Here is a 17,032-nt window from a genome sequence, read left to right on the forward strand (position 1 = left end):
TCTATTGTGCAGAGAAGAAGGCACAGTGAATATGAAAATGATCCAGAAATGCTGCAGTCCTCTCTGGACCAAAGCTTGTTTAAAATGGAGGCAACGTGCAGAGCTCTTCTGCGGTCACATGAATTTAAATTTGAAATTCTTTTTGGGAAACATGGGCGCCACATCCTCCAGACTAACAGCAAGTGAGACTATTCGGCTTGTTATCAGTGCTCAGGAATACACAGGTCTAAGAAAATATACCCCATTCAAACAAAGTTTTGTTTTCAGGCGAGGCCTCGAATATTTTAGCAGAATGATGCTAAACAACAAACTGCATCTATTACAACAGCATGGCTTCTGAAGAGTCCAGGTGCTGAACCGGCCTGCCTGCAGTCCAGACGTTTTAACAACCGAGAACATCTGGAACATCATGAAAAAGCATCTATGACACAGGAGAGCCAGGACTGCTGAGCAGACAAGAATGGGACGATATTCCCCTCCCAAAAGTTCAGCAGCTGCTTTCCTCGGATCACTGACATCTACGGACTGTTGTTAAAAGAAAAGAGGAAACATGGTCCAACTTCGTAAAGACGTGTTGCTGACATTAACTCCAAATGAGCACATATTGTTCTTAAAATGACACATTTGATTGGGTACTTCCTCCAACAGTCCAGAGCCATGCATGGAGTTAGGTTAACTGGTCATGCTAAACTGGCTGCAGGTGTCTGACTCAGTGTGTCAGCCCTGCGACAGATTATGTTGGCTCTGGACCTCTGACAGCTTAGAAAGGCTCCAGAGTGAGATTGTACAACATTTCACTTTCCTCTGTGATTTGTTTCGGTGCCTGTAAAAGACCATAGTACTCTGTTTTTATTGACCTTTGACCCAGCATCCCAGCTTTTTGGGGAATTGTTCTGTATTCCAATATTAAACTGCATTCTTTCATTGTAATGCTAGATAGGTAGGTCTTACTGTCATGTGCCGGCCATGTGAAGCAGGCAGGAGAGGACCGAAGCTCAGAAACAAACACAAAAGGTAAACTCAAAAGGCAGCTTTATCGCTGAACATCAGAAACTACGACACTAACTAAACTTGGAAGATACATGTAACTAAACAGGCAGGGTGATCACACAGCGGGGAACGAGGGCGCGATGCAGTTTAGAGCAAGGAAAATGCAGGGCTTGAATATCCAGAGGGATAACGAGGGAATGACACACAGGAGGAGAGCACAGCTGGGAGCAATCAAACATGACGAGACCAAGGGGAAGCAAAACTGAAAACATTAACAAAGGACAAGGACTACCAAAGTAAAACAGGAAACAGTTCACAAAGAGTAGACATGGAAACATGACAGGGCCTGGGAACAGAGGACACATGAAGCACAGAGACCAGAATAACAAACGGCAACATGAGAGGCGACTGACTGCGGAGCAAGAAAACAAACACGACAGAACGAAGCCTCCACTAAACACGAGGGGCACAGGAACCCGAACACTAAGAGTCATGATGAAATCACAGGTCAATAATTATACAGACTCAAAAACACTGGGTCGCAGTGTTTATAGCTACAATTAAATAGTTTTTAACAAGCTAGTTAGAACATTAACAGAACAACAGTACAATTTATTAAAAATATCATATATAACTAGGACACAGTCTCAGTTTAAACACTGTAAAGGACTATTTAAAAAGATGCGGAGGCTTATTTCTTTTAGCATCTTTTACTGACTCCTGCTCTGTTTGCAAATAGTAGTCTAGCAAAACCCTCCATATAATCTTTCTATCTTTTTGTCATAAACAAAGACACATCTCCATCATGTGTTCTCCACGTTGCCTCTGATTTTTATTGCTGACTAATGTGACTGATGTTTGAATGCATTTTTAATGTTTAAACGCACCGAGTCTGCCACTCATCGTTTCAGTCAGAGCTGATAATAGCCCACTTAACTCTCATCAGTTACAGTGACAGCATCTTGTATGATGTCAAATGAACTGTCTGTGGAACAGTGTCTGCATCATCCTGACCGTCCTGACAGGAAATCAGTAGCATCCCCACTTTAAAGTGTGGCAAATGTTCCAGTACACTGGAGATACGAGGTTTTTCATCCTTTGGCTTATATTTTTAGCATGGCTGAAAACAACCTTGAGCAGTGTTTTTTTTTCTTTGCTTTTTTCTTGAAACTTAGTACAGTTAAATAGAAAAAAATGCTCTTTTCAAGAGTTATTTTTGGACCAACCAGCATTTTAATTGTGGGCAAAACCACAAAGCGCGAGTCGCCAAAGGTGAAGGTTGTGTTATCTCTTTTTAAGGCGTGCGTTTCACATCTAAGAACTCGCTTTATGTGTAGATTAATTTCAATATCAAACAGTTTTGTGACTTAGCCAGACAATAACAACAAAGCTAGTGCTTTACTTGTGAAGTAACATAAGCGTAAGCCTGCAGTAGCCATCATTTCCACGTGCGCTTGCTGTCTTTAGGTGCTGATCAGAACAGTAAAGCAGAAACAGAGACGGAGATCAATCCCGTTTTATTTTTTAAGTATTTAATGATTCATTTTGGCAAGAAAGGTCACTTCACAAATTTAGCCATCACTCAGCACCCTGACAAAACTGTACAGACTGTAAAATATAGATTACATCTAAAACAAGTCTAAAGAGTTTTAACTGGAAATCTCCATCGTGGCTGGTTGTTAAATAGCTCGATGACACTGCTGCTGATGTCGTTTCAGTATGAAGAGCCATGATTGAAAATAATCTTACAGATCGGGTCAAAAACGAGGCTGATTAACTGGAACCAACAAGGTTTCACTCTGACAATAACAACATATCTTACAGTCTTTTCCACGTGAATGGTTTTGGACTCATATACAAGGAATTTCAGCAATTTGATTGGTCAAATACACATCGCATCTGTGCCGAGAAGTGCCATAGAGACTCTCCTGCTGTGCTTTATGGGTCGCTAAGCCCAGCTGTTATGGTCACCAGGGGCCATGGAGCCATCGCGCTTTCCTTTTTTCTCTTTTTAGTCTTAATATATACACAGGAGTTTCACACAGTGCTAAACAGCATATAAAAGCAATACTATCCCACGAGAGCTGTTCTTTGTACTTTGATAATGCTGACAGAACAAGGTCCCATATAGTCCCAGTGAACAACATTGGCTGTGGTATGAAAACTAATTGAAAAAAGTGTTTGAATGTGGCCCAGGAACCAATCTGAGAGCTTTATTTGTCCCGAAAGGATGCGTTTGGCCCTCTTGCTATTCTGACCTTGTTAGTCCACCAGCTCTACCTTTTATCTGATGTGGAGCAGTTTTGATGACGATAACTCAAAGGAGCGCCGTTGAGGTTTCTCATTAACCAAGATGGTTTGGAATGATCTCCCTCTGTTGTGCCAGAAACAACACAACTGGATGGGATATTTTTACCATATGCCATCACATATGTTTTATTTTTCTGACTGACTCCTGTGCTATTTGCCCGTTGATGACCTCCAAAGATCATTTGAAATAGCCTTTCCCGAACAAATCCTTGTTTGTGCATTTGTCCGGTAATGGTAGGCCAGAGTCCAGAGCTTTGAATGTCTCCAGTCCACAGAGCTGACTCGTTCATCTAGCATTTTGAGATGAAACAGCAGGTTGAAAATTAAAAAACAATTGGTCCAATGAGTGCCGTGGGAGGATTAACACACAGCCAATCAGTGACAGATTAATGGAGTCGTCTCAGTAGAGTGTTGTCACTGTGCAGATGTTTCAAATGGGCAGCGCTGGCTTTCAGCATCCACGAGAGGCAAACAAAGATGTTTGACTCTCAAAACAGGACAAACCGACACACATCCATTCACGCAAATGGAAAGCGGTGCAGACTAAAGACTGAATGCTATGAACAGCACACTTTATATCTAATATGGAGCTGAGCCTCCCTGTTCAAAAACAGCTTGTGATGAGGACATTCTCAAAAGGATAAGCAACTGTTGGCTGAACATTTCCAAACATCTGGCTTCTAAACCAGCTATTAGCAAGAGACAGCAGGTAATTTAAGTCACCTCCAGCCATATGCCTTAAATGTTGATCTCTCTATTTATTATCCTTACTGAAGTGTCACAGTTTCTCTGCATTTAGAGTTAACAGTCATTTTCTCAGAGTGTTTTCAGTGTACTTTGACTCAAATGAGGAGTACATGGGAATAAAACATCTGCCTTTAAACAATCACATCTTTGGTTGATGTGTAAATTTAGCTGCAGCTGATATCTCCACATTCCCCATCTTTTCATAGATTCTTTAGAAACCATGTGACCACGCCGAGCCAAGAGTCATTTTTTGACTATTGTGGGAACTGCTGGTGCACGCTTAGTTTGAGGGTTCGCGTTCCCTCACTGAAAAAAATCCATAAATCTACTTGTTGTGACGCAGGCTCTCAATTTCTTTAAAATTAGCTCCGGTTCAGTGCAGCGCTCTCATGCGGGAAGATGACTAGTTTGATGAAAGAGGCGAGCATTCAGTCACATTCTGAGATGCAGGCGACAGCCACTGAATGCCAGGGTGTGCCTCTACCTTCCATTTACCTTTTAGCGTGTCTCCTCTCTCCTCTGGATGTCATACAAAGAATTTTTTTCAGCCTGCTGTGCAGTCGTTCCCTTCCTATCTCGCACCAATGTGTTGATACGCCACTGAGAATATTTTCACGAGATGTTGTCAAGATAACAACAGCTTCGCTTCCCAGATAGTTTGAGTGTTGCATGTGAGTGATAACATTCTGCTCTTCAGAGTTTTTGGATGCTCTTCAGGAAAAATGTGCTCCTGTGCTCCTGGCAACCATTCTCCATCTATTCTATGACGGGAAATGGAGCCATGCCACGGCGGCACTGAGCCCAGAAGAGTACAGTTCAGTGGTTCTCAACCTTTTCAGCTCACCTCCCCCCAAATAACTAATTCCCTTAGTCACATGGCAAAGGCGTGACTGGGCAGAACCCTGAAGTGTGACTGAAAAAGATGGATTTACCTATTATAGCTGATGTTCTATACCAGGGGCAGGCAATTCATTTTTCCATATTGGACTGTTGTGGAGGGCTGCAGAAAAAGGTGAAGTCAATTCTGCTCAATATTCATTTTATCTCTTTATAAGCTCACTGGTTCTGGTTTCCGTTGTGACCCTTGGGAAAATATATATCGCCCACTCCTGTGTTTCATTATGATGTTTATTCACACTTGATACTTGAAATAAAATCTAAAATCTAGAATCTAGAGAAGTGCTCGAGTCCCGTTTTACTCTGAGTGAACTTTCTGTTGTCGGGCAGACAGCAGAGTTTGTCACATGAACCAGACGTCCTGCTGGCTTCTCTGTATCATCTCTGCTGCCATGCTAACTCGGTAATTAAGGCTCAGTAGCTTAGCGCATTTTTTAAATTTAAAAATAATCTTGTGGAGAGCAGCTTTAATTAACGTTTCAAAAGAGAATAAAGGCGGTAATTGCAGTGTTCACACTTCTTTAGTAAAAAGAGATTTTGGTAAAACTGACTGAGTGCCCTCTGTTGCTCCTTCTAAGTTAGCTGTTGTACAATTTCAAGTTAACGAGGACAAATTCTCAGCAGCACAGAGTGTACTAATACTTGTAAAACACAAAGTCTCCTCAAAGGATTAAAAAACATTACTGCAGTCCTTGTGGAATAAGAGGTAACACGTTTCTCCTACTCGTGTCAGTGCATATTAAAAAGAACACAAAGAAAATAATGTTGCCAGAAAGAAACCAAGCAAGCAGTTTCCAGAGTTCCTATTGTCAACATGATGTTGCAGCTGCTTGGTGCATGCAGGATGCTGCACTAAAACTTGTGCACATACAAAAGCTCTGTGCACTTTATCACTCCCCCTGAGCTAAACTTGTACTTTTAACTTTAAATTAAACTCCAAGCAGACAGGCTCTCGATCTCCGGGGGAGATTAAACACACCAAAGAAACAGCGGCTGTGATCTGCTCTCTCTCCTTTAACATCCACATCGGATTTCCTCCCGGGGCGTCGCCCTGTAGCCTGAGACAGAGCTACACGGGAAAGATGGCTGCGTAATTAGTGTCTGTGATCACATAAAACTCCAGAAGAACAAGAGGTGAGAAGATTAACAGCATGGCAGCCCAACATATTGGAGGTCATTTAATTAACACTGGTGGTACAGATCCTAATAAATGATCACATCTAACAAATCTTTAGAAAAAAAAAAGCCGTATTTACGCTTTGCCCATGCTTTTGTCAGCTTTGACGACGATAACTCGATTGAATTTGAATAATCGAATCCAGAATGGACAGGGCTACGTGGAAATTCCAACATCGTTATATAGAAAAGGTTAAGACCATAGGTTTTCATCGTCATAAAATCATTTTGTGTGACTTGTTGCAGGCAGCAGGCTCCTAGCATCGCCTTCAGCCGCCACAACCAGCTGCTTCCCACACACACACACTGAAACTGCTGTGGCGGTTTAACGTCTAATGTGAAGTTATCATTTGGACAAAGGTGCCAGTAAGGGTGTACTGGTCCCATGGTAAAATTCCTAATCAACTAATGGCACTGATTAGTGGGATGCTAGCATTTATAAGCTAACTTGACCTCTATGTTAGAAAAAAAATTAACATAACTGTCGTTTTACTTCAAACAGGAAACAGAATCAGTTTATGTATTTTATTCCCTGGAAGCAAACATAAATCATGATTTTAATTGTTTAGCTCCATTCACTGCTGCTCATTGAGGATTGTCTCACTGGGGCCCCCTGCTGTTCAGCTGGATGAATTACATCTGTGACGTGAGATCTCCTAATTTCCAGCTGAGCCCAGTTGGAAAAATATGACCTCTTCGAGTTTTGAGCATCAGCTGGAGTTAAGCAATATTTGACTTCAAAGGAGACGCCAGTTATGGGTCAGGGGTGTTTCCCAGCAGCAGGACAAATCCTGATCCTGGATTTGTCCTAAAAAAATGTCCATATAATATATTAATGTTAAGATTTTTATATATTATAAAGAATGTAAAGATAATTTATCAAAATGAAACTGGTACATGGGGTATTTTTTTTTGATGACTGTAGATTGAATATGAAACTGTGATTTTACTGTTTTTAGACCCACTTGAGACCGAACTTTAGCCCTAAAACTAGTCAATTGTTAAATTAACTGTGAAAATAATTTTTTGGTGCGTGTCATGTCAAAAGATTAGATCCTGTCTGACCATCATTCAACTCTGTTTGAGAGGATACTGCCCATTTTATTGGCCATTTCTTTTGTTATGTAATGCACAACAAGGCTAAAGTTGCACATTGTCTCAACTTTCTAACACAATGTAAAGCGAGACTCTTGTGTGCTGCAACCAAACCTTAACCGACAAAGCAGAAAAAGGCACAGGCACATTCAGAAAGCGTCCTCAATGATGTTGTTTCCCTCTACTCCACCTTCAGCTCCGTGTCGACATCATCGTGTTCTGCATTTTCACGTCATTTTCTCGTCCCTAAGAGTCCTTGCTTGCTCGTTAATTAGCTGCCATATTACAGAAATAAATGATCAGCAAATAGTTTCAATAAACAGGTGGTCATGACACGAGTAGAAGGAAAGGGAGCACGTTTTGGCTCATCTTCAAATGATATCAACTTATTAGGTTACAACAGATCAGAACCATTTGTTACAAAAACAGCGTGGCTATTGACTTGTGTACATAAATTTTTACATACTTTTTAATCATTACCGTGTCCACTTGTTACACCTGTTCACCAATAAAACACTCTACGTTTTAGAAAAGTGATAACTACAACACAAAGTAAACACATTTGGTAGCGGTTGAGCTCCGAGTCGTTCGTTATTTTCTCATTGTTAGTTTTCCTTGGGTCAGAAATGGAAATGTAAGTCACTGGCTACTGCGTAAGATCATTTCCATCCATGACAGGAGCTGAGATCAAAGTCTGGGTGTGTAGCTCCTGCTTTTGCATCAATGTCATGTTCAAAAGGCTTCTGAGCAACATAGCAGCCAGTTTTAAATCCACCAAGGTAGCCCTTCCTCGTGGGCTTCAGAGTCATTGCAACAGATTCAGCTAATTAAACAGTATGAATTCAACACCACTGAGCTCTGTTTTCTCTCAGTTTTCTCCAGAGTGAAACACTTAGGCTTCCTCTACATCCACTTAATCGCAGCATCTTTCCTCCTCTCGCATTGGCAATCCTCATGAAATCTGGAGGGTAAAAAGGTCTGTCAGCACAATAGCCTTGTGCCACAGTCTGAGCCCCAGTTGATTATTTTCCATACTGGTCTCTGCAGCCTTGCTGATTGGCAGACCTACAGCTTTACGCATCAGCGTCTGGTTTCTCCACCAGTTTTAGAGCCTCGTGCATGCCAGCCGCCGACAACTTCCGATTGATGTTCCTGTAGCGGCAGCGCAGGAGGTTGCTGTAGGTGGTTCTCAGATCACGGTTGAAGAATGCATAAATGAAAGGATTAATGAGGGAGTTGGCGTAGCCAAGCCACAACAGAGTTCTTTCCAGCCAGAGGGGCACACAGCTGCACTGCACGCCACAGACGAACGGCCTGGCAGTGGACACCAGGAAGAACGGCAGCCAGCAGAAGGTGAAGGCACCAACTACAATGCCCAGAGTGGCTGCAGCCTTCTGCTCCCGTTTGAAGATGGACTGGTTTTTCCTCTTGCGCCGTTGGTGGTGCTCGCCAGTTTTGAGAAGGCGGGAGACACGCGTGCTGCACTCCTCCTCCACCTCACGCTGGAGCTTCAGCGCCGCTGCCACGCAGTCCAAGCTCTCCTCTTCCTCGGCTTCCTCCACCTGTTCGACCTCCGTCCCCTCGACACTTCCCGTCTCTCCTGACTCTGCTGGCTGATGCCCTCCTCTCCCCCCGCGAAGAGTCACCACGGCTCGGTGCTCCCCTTCCCTGGGGAAGCCAGTGATGGTGTGCTTGGCTGCGCTGAGCTTGGCCGCTCGGTAGATCCTGTAGTACATGATCAGCATCACCGACATGGGGATGTAGAAGGCCACGGCTGTAGAGTAGACAGTGTATCCAAAGTCCTGGCTGATGAGACAGACCCTGCCGTCATTAACGTTCTGCGCCCAGCCGAACAGAGGGGGGAGGGTGATGGAAGCAGAGAGGAGCCACACCGACAGGATCATCTTGGCCATGCAGCAGCCGTTTTGCCGGACAGGATAAGTCAGAGGCTTAGTGATACCCAAATACCTACACAGAGAAAAACACAGCCAAATGAATACAACCCTAAAATGTGTCTAGTGTAACTCTATTTTTATTGCTTTACATTACCCTAATCAGGTGACACTCTCCCCACCCTGGACAAGGTGCCCTTGAGCAAAACTAAGATCTCTGCCTGCCACACTCAGCCCCCAAATGAGAGCTGGGTTACATTATGAAAGAGAAGCTTGGCGATGCTGGGAAAGACCATAAATGTTCAGCAAACCAGGCTACAAAATTTCCAACACACAGGGCATTGGCAGGCATGTGTGGCTTTCAAAAACAAATAAGCATAAAAACATTTTATCATTTGATTAAAGTGGTGAAAACGTTTTAAGGAAATGGAAAAACAAAGGCAGCGGTTGAATTTTAAACTCAGGGTCGTTTCAGAGTCTCTGAATCTGTAAATTGATTCAGCGGTCAGAACAGGAATGCCGTGGGCAGAGAGGTCACACTTTCTCCTGCAGCGTTTCATTTTAAGTAAGCGCCCCAGAACAAGACCCCGAGGCGCAAGAAGCCTCACAGAAACCCAGCGATCCAGTGTCGCAGAGCCCCGAGCGACAAAATCTGGAGTTAGACTACAGAAGGCATTTTTTCTACATCTGTGAAATAAGAACGTGACCTGTTTAAATGTATTTTTGGAGACTCGGGTAACAAATACTAAAGACAGGAGACGTTTAATTAAACTCTGTTAAAAAAAACTTTCTATCTTAGCTTCATGAAAAAAGACTGACACAGTTTTAAAGCTGGAGAAGTTTATCTTACCTGTCAATGCTGATTACGCACAGAGTCATGATGGACGCGGTGCAGCACATCACATCCATGGCGATAAAAACGTTACAGAAGAACTGACCGAATATCCACTGACCGCCGATAAGGTCCGTGATACTGACGAACGGCATCACGGCCAGAGCCACCGAAAGGTCGGCCAAGGCCAGAGAAACGATGAGATAGTTGGACGGCTGGCGCAGCTTCTTGACAAAACAGACGGAGATGACCACGAGCAAGTTCCCGCAGATCGTGGACAGCGTGAGCATAGTGAGCACCGCGCCGATCAGAACTTTCTCCACCCGGCCGTAGCTCAGGATCTGCTCCCCGCAGCGGGTCCCGTTCGTCTCCATGACCTGCGGCTGACTGGAGGTGGACGGAGAAGTGGCTGCTGCCGCTGCTGCTGCTGCATCTGCGGCGCCTTGCGCAGCCTTTAGTAGCCGAAGAGCAAGAGCCTCGGAGATCATCATGTTAGTGGAGCCCCCGGGATCTCCGCCACCGACTATGTCCTCTATCATGAACGACGACCTCATGTTGCCACTGCCGAAAGTCCCGTTACTCGCTCCTGCAACAACCATTCTGCCGCCTCGTGTTCCTTTTTATCCATGGACTTGGAGAGCCGTCCGGAGGTGGCACAGACGCGCACTGAAGTGCCGGTGTTGGTGCGTGAAATGATTAATTCCTTTCCCTAACCCCCGCCAGGAGACACTACGCTGGTGTGCCCTCTTTCATTCCAAAGTATCGACGCCTTATTTCGACTATTTACAGGCGCACTCGTCATTACGCACGTGGCGCGCAGCGGGCATATTCCCAAAATACCTGACCTACAAAACGGGATTTTATTTTCTTTTTGTCCTCGGCCTGACGGACTGCACGTCACGCTTTCACTCCGATGTGCTGGAAGACAAAACTTAAACGCAGCCCTACGCGTAAATATCACAAAAGTTGACGCGTGACGTCAAAACCCAAGTTGGATAGCCTATAGGCTACATTTACACAAATAACACGCACTGTGCTTTTTGGTGTTCGTTCTGCTGGAACTGGAAACCCGTGCCCATGTGCGTAATTACGCAGAAAGGATAAATGTTCATTAATGTCATTAATTTACACACAACAAAAAACAAAGGGAGATAAATTCGTATTTATCGAAGTTTTAATGATGTAATCTGAGGTTTTAAGAAAATTTTAAGAAAACATCATGTCATCCTTTTGGGGGATAGAAGTGAGGTCTTATAATTACATATTTGTGGGGAAATACTTTTTGTGGTTTCATTTTAAAGTTGTTTATCCCTCATCTGATCGAAGTGAAGGAGCTGAAAAGGATTTCCTTTAATTTTTACCTTGAATCATTTTTCTGTTTAGCCTGCATGAGTCACATTTTGAGTGTTAGGACAATCTGCCTCCATCTCACTTCTAAAACTATTAGATTTGTGTTGCTGGAGTTGAGAACAGGAACACAAAGTGCTCCCGACGTCTTTTCATCATTCTCTAATCTAAGTGCAATTTTGGAAAAGATAAGTTTATACGTGGCTGTGATACTAATGCAGTAGGTAGGCTTGGTTACTACCTCCCCCAAGTGATCAAAATCGTCCACTGCATGCGGCTCGTGAAGACAATGCTGGATTTCTTTCTTGGTTTTGCACCAAGCATCGCACGATAAAACGTTTATACTCTCAATGCTTTAATGTTAGTTTAATTTGAAATAATTTCATGTTTTTCTTTCACAGGTGAAGCTGTGGTTTCTCACTTTAGGGCCCTGGAGAGATCACCATAGGCTGGAATTTCACTGCTGGTCGTCTAAAGTATCCTAAACGATCCCCAAATACCTCAATCTGAATCACTTAATCATCACCTTGTTTTATGACAGATTAGTCAATGTGAATTTTCCTCTTTGACTGCTTAAAAGACTTACAATAAACCTGTCAATCAATTCAACTTTTCCCACTTATCCAGTTCAGAATGGAGGCAGGGGCTTGTTTTTGGTGGGAGGCAGCCAGAGTGCCCACACAGATGTTGGGAGAACATTCAAAGTCCACACACAGGAGCTGGACTCAAACCCAGGACCTTCTTGCTGTGAGGCGACAGCAGTAAAACTGCACACTGCGACTCACACTCTGCTGGCACAGCAGCCAAAATACACTCATGCCAGTTACAACTTCAGGAGCACGATCCAATGACTGAGTTAGTAGCAGGTGATCCCCCCCCCCCCCCCCAAAAGCTTACAGGAAACTCTGGTCTTCATTCATAACTTCTATCCTGGTCTGATTTGATTGTTTTTATCCCCAACACTCTTAAAATAGGTCGATAGGTTGATTCCTGATCGGCACATCGCTAAATAAAAGAAGTGTAAAGAAACTTTAAACATTCACGAAGGTCACATAAACTTTTATTGGTTTCAATACATATGTCACGGTTCCTCAGTCATCCCTGACTGACTCCACCAGAGTTTGTTTTTTGTTTGCTTGCTGTTAATGTTCATGAGCGGGACCCATTCGGGCTTTCCGCCTCTGAAGCTGCACACCTGCCTACAATGATCTCATCTGAGATCACTACTTTGGGTAGCGGCTGGCTAACATTCCTCACTGGAACATTAAACTATGCAGTTAGTAAACTTCTGGCTCCCTAGTTGGAAAGTACAGCCCTTGTTTCTTCTCCTTGCGGCCTGTCTCATTGTGTTTCTCCTTTGTACAGCTCGTCCCTGCTCGTCACTCAGCTGAGCTGAGTGAGTGTGGAGTGTTCAGACTGTTTTTGGATATTTGGACCCTCTCCTCCCTTGAGCTCCATTGTTCTCCTGCCATATATATATATATATATATATATATATATATATATATATATATATATATATATATATATATATATATATATATATATATGTGTGTGTGTGTGTGTGTGTGTGTGTGTGTGTGTGTGTGTGTGTGTGTGTGTATATATATATTACATTACACTGGTGTTCACTGTAAATAAATACACTTAGCTCGACCTTCCAGAATCCTGCTCCTGCTCCTCATCTCAGCCTGGTTGTGGAACAATCAGACCCTTACAGTAAGTACATTTTCTGTCTGACTTGCATTTCTGAAGCTTTAGTTAATAAACTTGTCCATCGTACTGCCCGTGCTGTTAAAGTTTGGGAAGTCAGAAGATTTTGCAGGCTTCCTGACCTCATCTCCATTCAGCATTTTCAAATAAATGAACTGGCATACGATTCAAACAACCTGAAATTAGTAGCCAACCTCATTACTGTAATGCTGGTTCTTGTGGAGAGCCTGAAACCAGAGGCTGGTAAAGCAGCAGATTTATGTCCAGAGTTTTATAATGTCAGGTTTAATTATCAGATATGGCCAGAATGGATCTACTGTTTTTATCTCTGCCAAAGAAAAATTACAAAAAATTTTTTTAAACATTTAATGCATCGAAAGAAAAATTAGGTTTACCATTAAGAGGTGATAAATACTTCTTTTCCAAATTTGGGAAATTCTTGTGCAGCCGTTAAAATGATGATGAAATGAAATTAATTAATAGAATGAAATCAAATAAAACATAACTGCTATATGCCTCTCTGTCAGACAGACATCTTGTGTTACTGTGAGGGTGATCATGCATGTGTCTCATCATGTTTGCTCCACACATTGAAGGATCTCAGCTTCCTTATGAAACGGAGCTTTTTGTATCCAGCATCTGTGTTGAGTTTCCAGTTCAGCCTGTTGTTGATGTGAATGTCCAGGTACTCCTCCAACACATCAACATCCCAGGATAGACACGGGTGTTGTAGCCATTCTAACTCTTATGACATCTCTCTGGTCTTTTTCACATTAAGAAGCAGATCATTTCTCCAAGACTACTCAAATAAAACCATCCACTCGTGCTCACCAACCCGTCACTAATGCATCCAAACTTTCTGAGTATTTCTGCAGGTGGCATGACTCGGAGTTGGACTGAAAGTCTCAGGTGTTCATGGTAAATGGACTGGAGACAGCACGGTCTCCTGTGGAGCTCCTCTAATGCACATGAGCAAATCAGACAGAGCTCAGTGTCATGTCCTGCGGCCTGTCTGTCAGGCAGTCGCTGATCCCTGAGATGGTGGAAATGTTTGCTGACATTTCCTGCAGCTTCTCTCTCAGTGCTATTGGCTATCAAAAAAAAAAAAAAAAACCCAAACTGCATCAACACCAGATTTCAAGGAGCTCACCAAACATAGGCCACCATATAATAATAACATCTGTTAGAGAGCTATCATCTGCTGAGAGCAGATTAAGCGCATTAAGAGCTCCCATTAACAGAAACAGACGAATGAGTCTCTTCGCCTCGACACCTTAAACATCCCTTTAACTGGCATCACACTGACGATGAATGTTGAGTCATTTTGTAATTGGGGGAAGTTTTAGACGAGAATCTAGAATAGCTTTTTAAAACGTTCATAAGTGAGATTTGTCCTCCCTAATGTGCTGCCTCATTTCATGATTAAAGTCATCATTGCACAACAGACTGTGTGACTTACAGGCCTATAATCATGTTATTGCCATTGTTTGTTTTTATACAGTGGTTGAGGTTCGATCTAAAGTCATTTTAATTCCTATTTTTCACCCATAATCTATGATTGTATATTCATTTTACTATCATGTCTCCTCTTGGTTGTCTGCGCTTTTATTCTAAGGTGCCTCTGAAGTGGATAAATCGGATCAATGCAGAATATTTGTCGAGTGCAGTCGAGTTCTGTTTAGAAAGGTCACGTTGTTGCTTCAGCGTATTGGAAGTCACAGAGTCACAAAACTATTGAATGGTCAAGCAAACAAGTACATTAAGAAAGTATTAAGTACCAACACTGAAAAACACTTGAAAGTTATTACATGCATGTAATGTAATGTAATGTAATAATGTAATGTGCATGTGTTAGTCCCCATAGGGAAATAGTTCCTCTGCATTTAACCCATTCACCCAGTGAAGCAGTGGGCAGCCACCTGTGCAGCGCCCGGGGAGCAGTGTGTAGGGACGGTACCTTGCTCACGGGTACCTCAGGGTAGCCGTTCAGTGGAGTCGAACCCCCGACCTTCCGATCATGGGGCCACCACTCTACCTACTGAGCTATCCCTGCCCAGTATCAGAACGTGTTGCGAGTACATACGTTTGTCTCCAGTTTCTTTATTCAGAGTTTGTTCTTTACTGACAATCAGTAGATTCATTCTTGTGATCACTATTAGATTTTTAATAATGTCAGTTATCAGTGGCTGTAGGGGGCACCAGTAAACTAAGGTGAAGTCATTGTGGAGAGCACAGCTCATGTTACAGGTATCATTTTACCATTGATTTGGAGATCACCTTGTCAGACAGTCCACTCATCACAGCAGCACTTTTCAGTTCAGTTGAGATTGATGCTGAAATAACCACGCAGACACAGTAAGCAACAGCTCGTGAATGTTCTAAATGTATGTCATAATGCAGATTGCTGCTTGCACTTACAAGGCAGATGATTTCTCAAATATCATGGAAACACTGGCTAACTTTTACTTGATGCTTCAGTCTTTGTTCTGGCTCAGTACCCTGATGAGGAAAATGGTAGCCAGGCCTAAAATCTATAACTTCTTTATGTAATTAGATATAAACTAATGCCCAGCATGCTGAAGAGGAATTTTATTGGATGCTAGCTTGCTAAATATGCAGTAGTGGTTCTGCCAGTTTTCTTTGAGTGATATAAAACTGAAAGAAAGTAGATTTGATTAATGATTAATGATTGATTAATGATTTTAAACCTGCAGTTGTTATGTCTCAGTGACCATTGTTATGTTATTAATATAGAATAATGATAATGAGTCCAGCTGGGTTTTCACGATGGCTGCAGACTGGCAAGACATGCTTCTAAAAGGGCTTTGGCCTTAAGCACAGACTGTATATAAAAGATGAGTGTAGTCACAGTGAAATCAACTAGTCCTGGATGCCTAATTTTTTCTGATATTTCATCCATCCTCATCCGCTTTGTCCGGGGCCGGGTCGCGGGGGCAGCAGCCTAAGCAAAGAGGCCCAGACCTCCCTCTCCCCAGCCACCTCCTCCAGCTTATCCGGGGGAATACCAAGGCGTTCCCAGGCCAGCCGAGAGATATAATCTCTCCAGCGTGTCCTGGGTCTGCCCCGGGGCCTCCTCCCGGTGGGACATGCCTGGAACACCTCACCCAGGAGGCGCCCAGGGGGCATCCTTGTCAGATGCCCGAACCACCTCAGCTGGCTCCTTTCGATGTGGAGCAGCAGCGGCTCTACTCTGAGCCTCTCCCGGATGTCCGAACTTCTCACCCTATCTCTAAGGGAGAGGCCAGCCACCCTTCGGAGGAAGCTCATTTCTGCCGCTTGTATCCGCGATCTCGTTCTTTCGGTCACTACCCACAGCTCGTGGCCATAGGTGAGGGTAGGGACGTAGATCGACCGGTAAATTGAGAGCTTCGCTTTTACACTCAGCTCCCTCTTCACCACGACGGACCGGTGCAGCGTCCGCATTACTGCAGCTGCAGCCCCAATCCGTCTGTCGATCTCCGGCTCCCTTCTCCCATCACTCGCGAACAAGACCCCGAGATACTTGAACTCTGAAATGATATTTCATTGGTCCTTTATTATTATTATTATTATTATTATTATTATTAGCAGTAATGTGTCTGTGTGTTGTGCTCTTACAATTTATCGCTGTAGCTTGCTAATCAAGCTAGCTAGCATTAGCTTATAACTTCATGTTCCAGCCTCTCGTTAAAAATATGAAAACTTCTTTGGTGTCCAAACGCAAACACCAAAGCTTCAAAATGCAGGATTGGAAACTAGTGGGTGATGATGTCACTGTTACTTCATCCATCTTTTATAGTCTCTATGCTGTCTCTCCTTTGAAGTTTGGTATTTTAATATGGAAAGCTGTGGGGCAACACCCAATCACAGCAATAGTTGCCTCAGGGAGGGATAGTCAACGCGTTAACCAGTGAGCATATCCAGAATAATCCTCCTTCTGACACTTATGGATTAAATGACCTTCATATTTTATACAGAATGACTAGAAAATGAGGATAAATTCACTGGGTGCCATCAGAGGGATGTCATTACC

At 43.2% G+C, this 17,032-nt stretch overlaps 1 protein-coding gene across 1 annotated transcript; it reads right to left on the minus strand.

Moving 5' to 3' along the window:
* Positions 1-2,505: 2,505 nt before the first annotated feature.
* Positions 2,506-12,169, minus strand: htr7 (5-hydroxytryptamine receptor 7). Its single transcript, XM_026190764.1, has 2 exons — positions 9,958-12,169; positions 2,506-9,183 (listed from the first exon to the last, which is right to left on the minus strand). Exons 1-2 carry the CDS (start codon positions 10,536-10,538, stop codon positions 8,289-8,291), a joined length of 1,476 nt encoding a protein of 491 aa, XP_026046549.1. The 5' UTR covers positions 10,539-12,169; the 3' UTR covers positions 2,506-8,288.
* Positions 12,170-17,032: the final 4,863 nt, after the last annotated feature.

The sequence above is a fragment of the Astatotilapia calliptera genome, chromosome 13 (genome assembly GCF_900246225.1).
Source record: "Astatotilapia calliptera chromosome 13, fAstCal1.2, whole genome shotgun sequence".
Lineage (NCBI taxonomy): Eukaryota > Metazoa > Chordata > Actinopteri > Cichliformes > Cichlidae > Astatotilapia > Astatotilapia calliptera.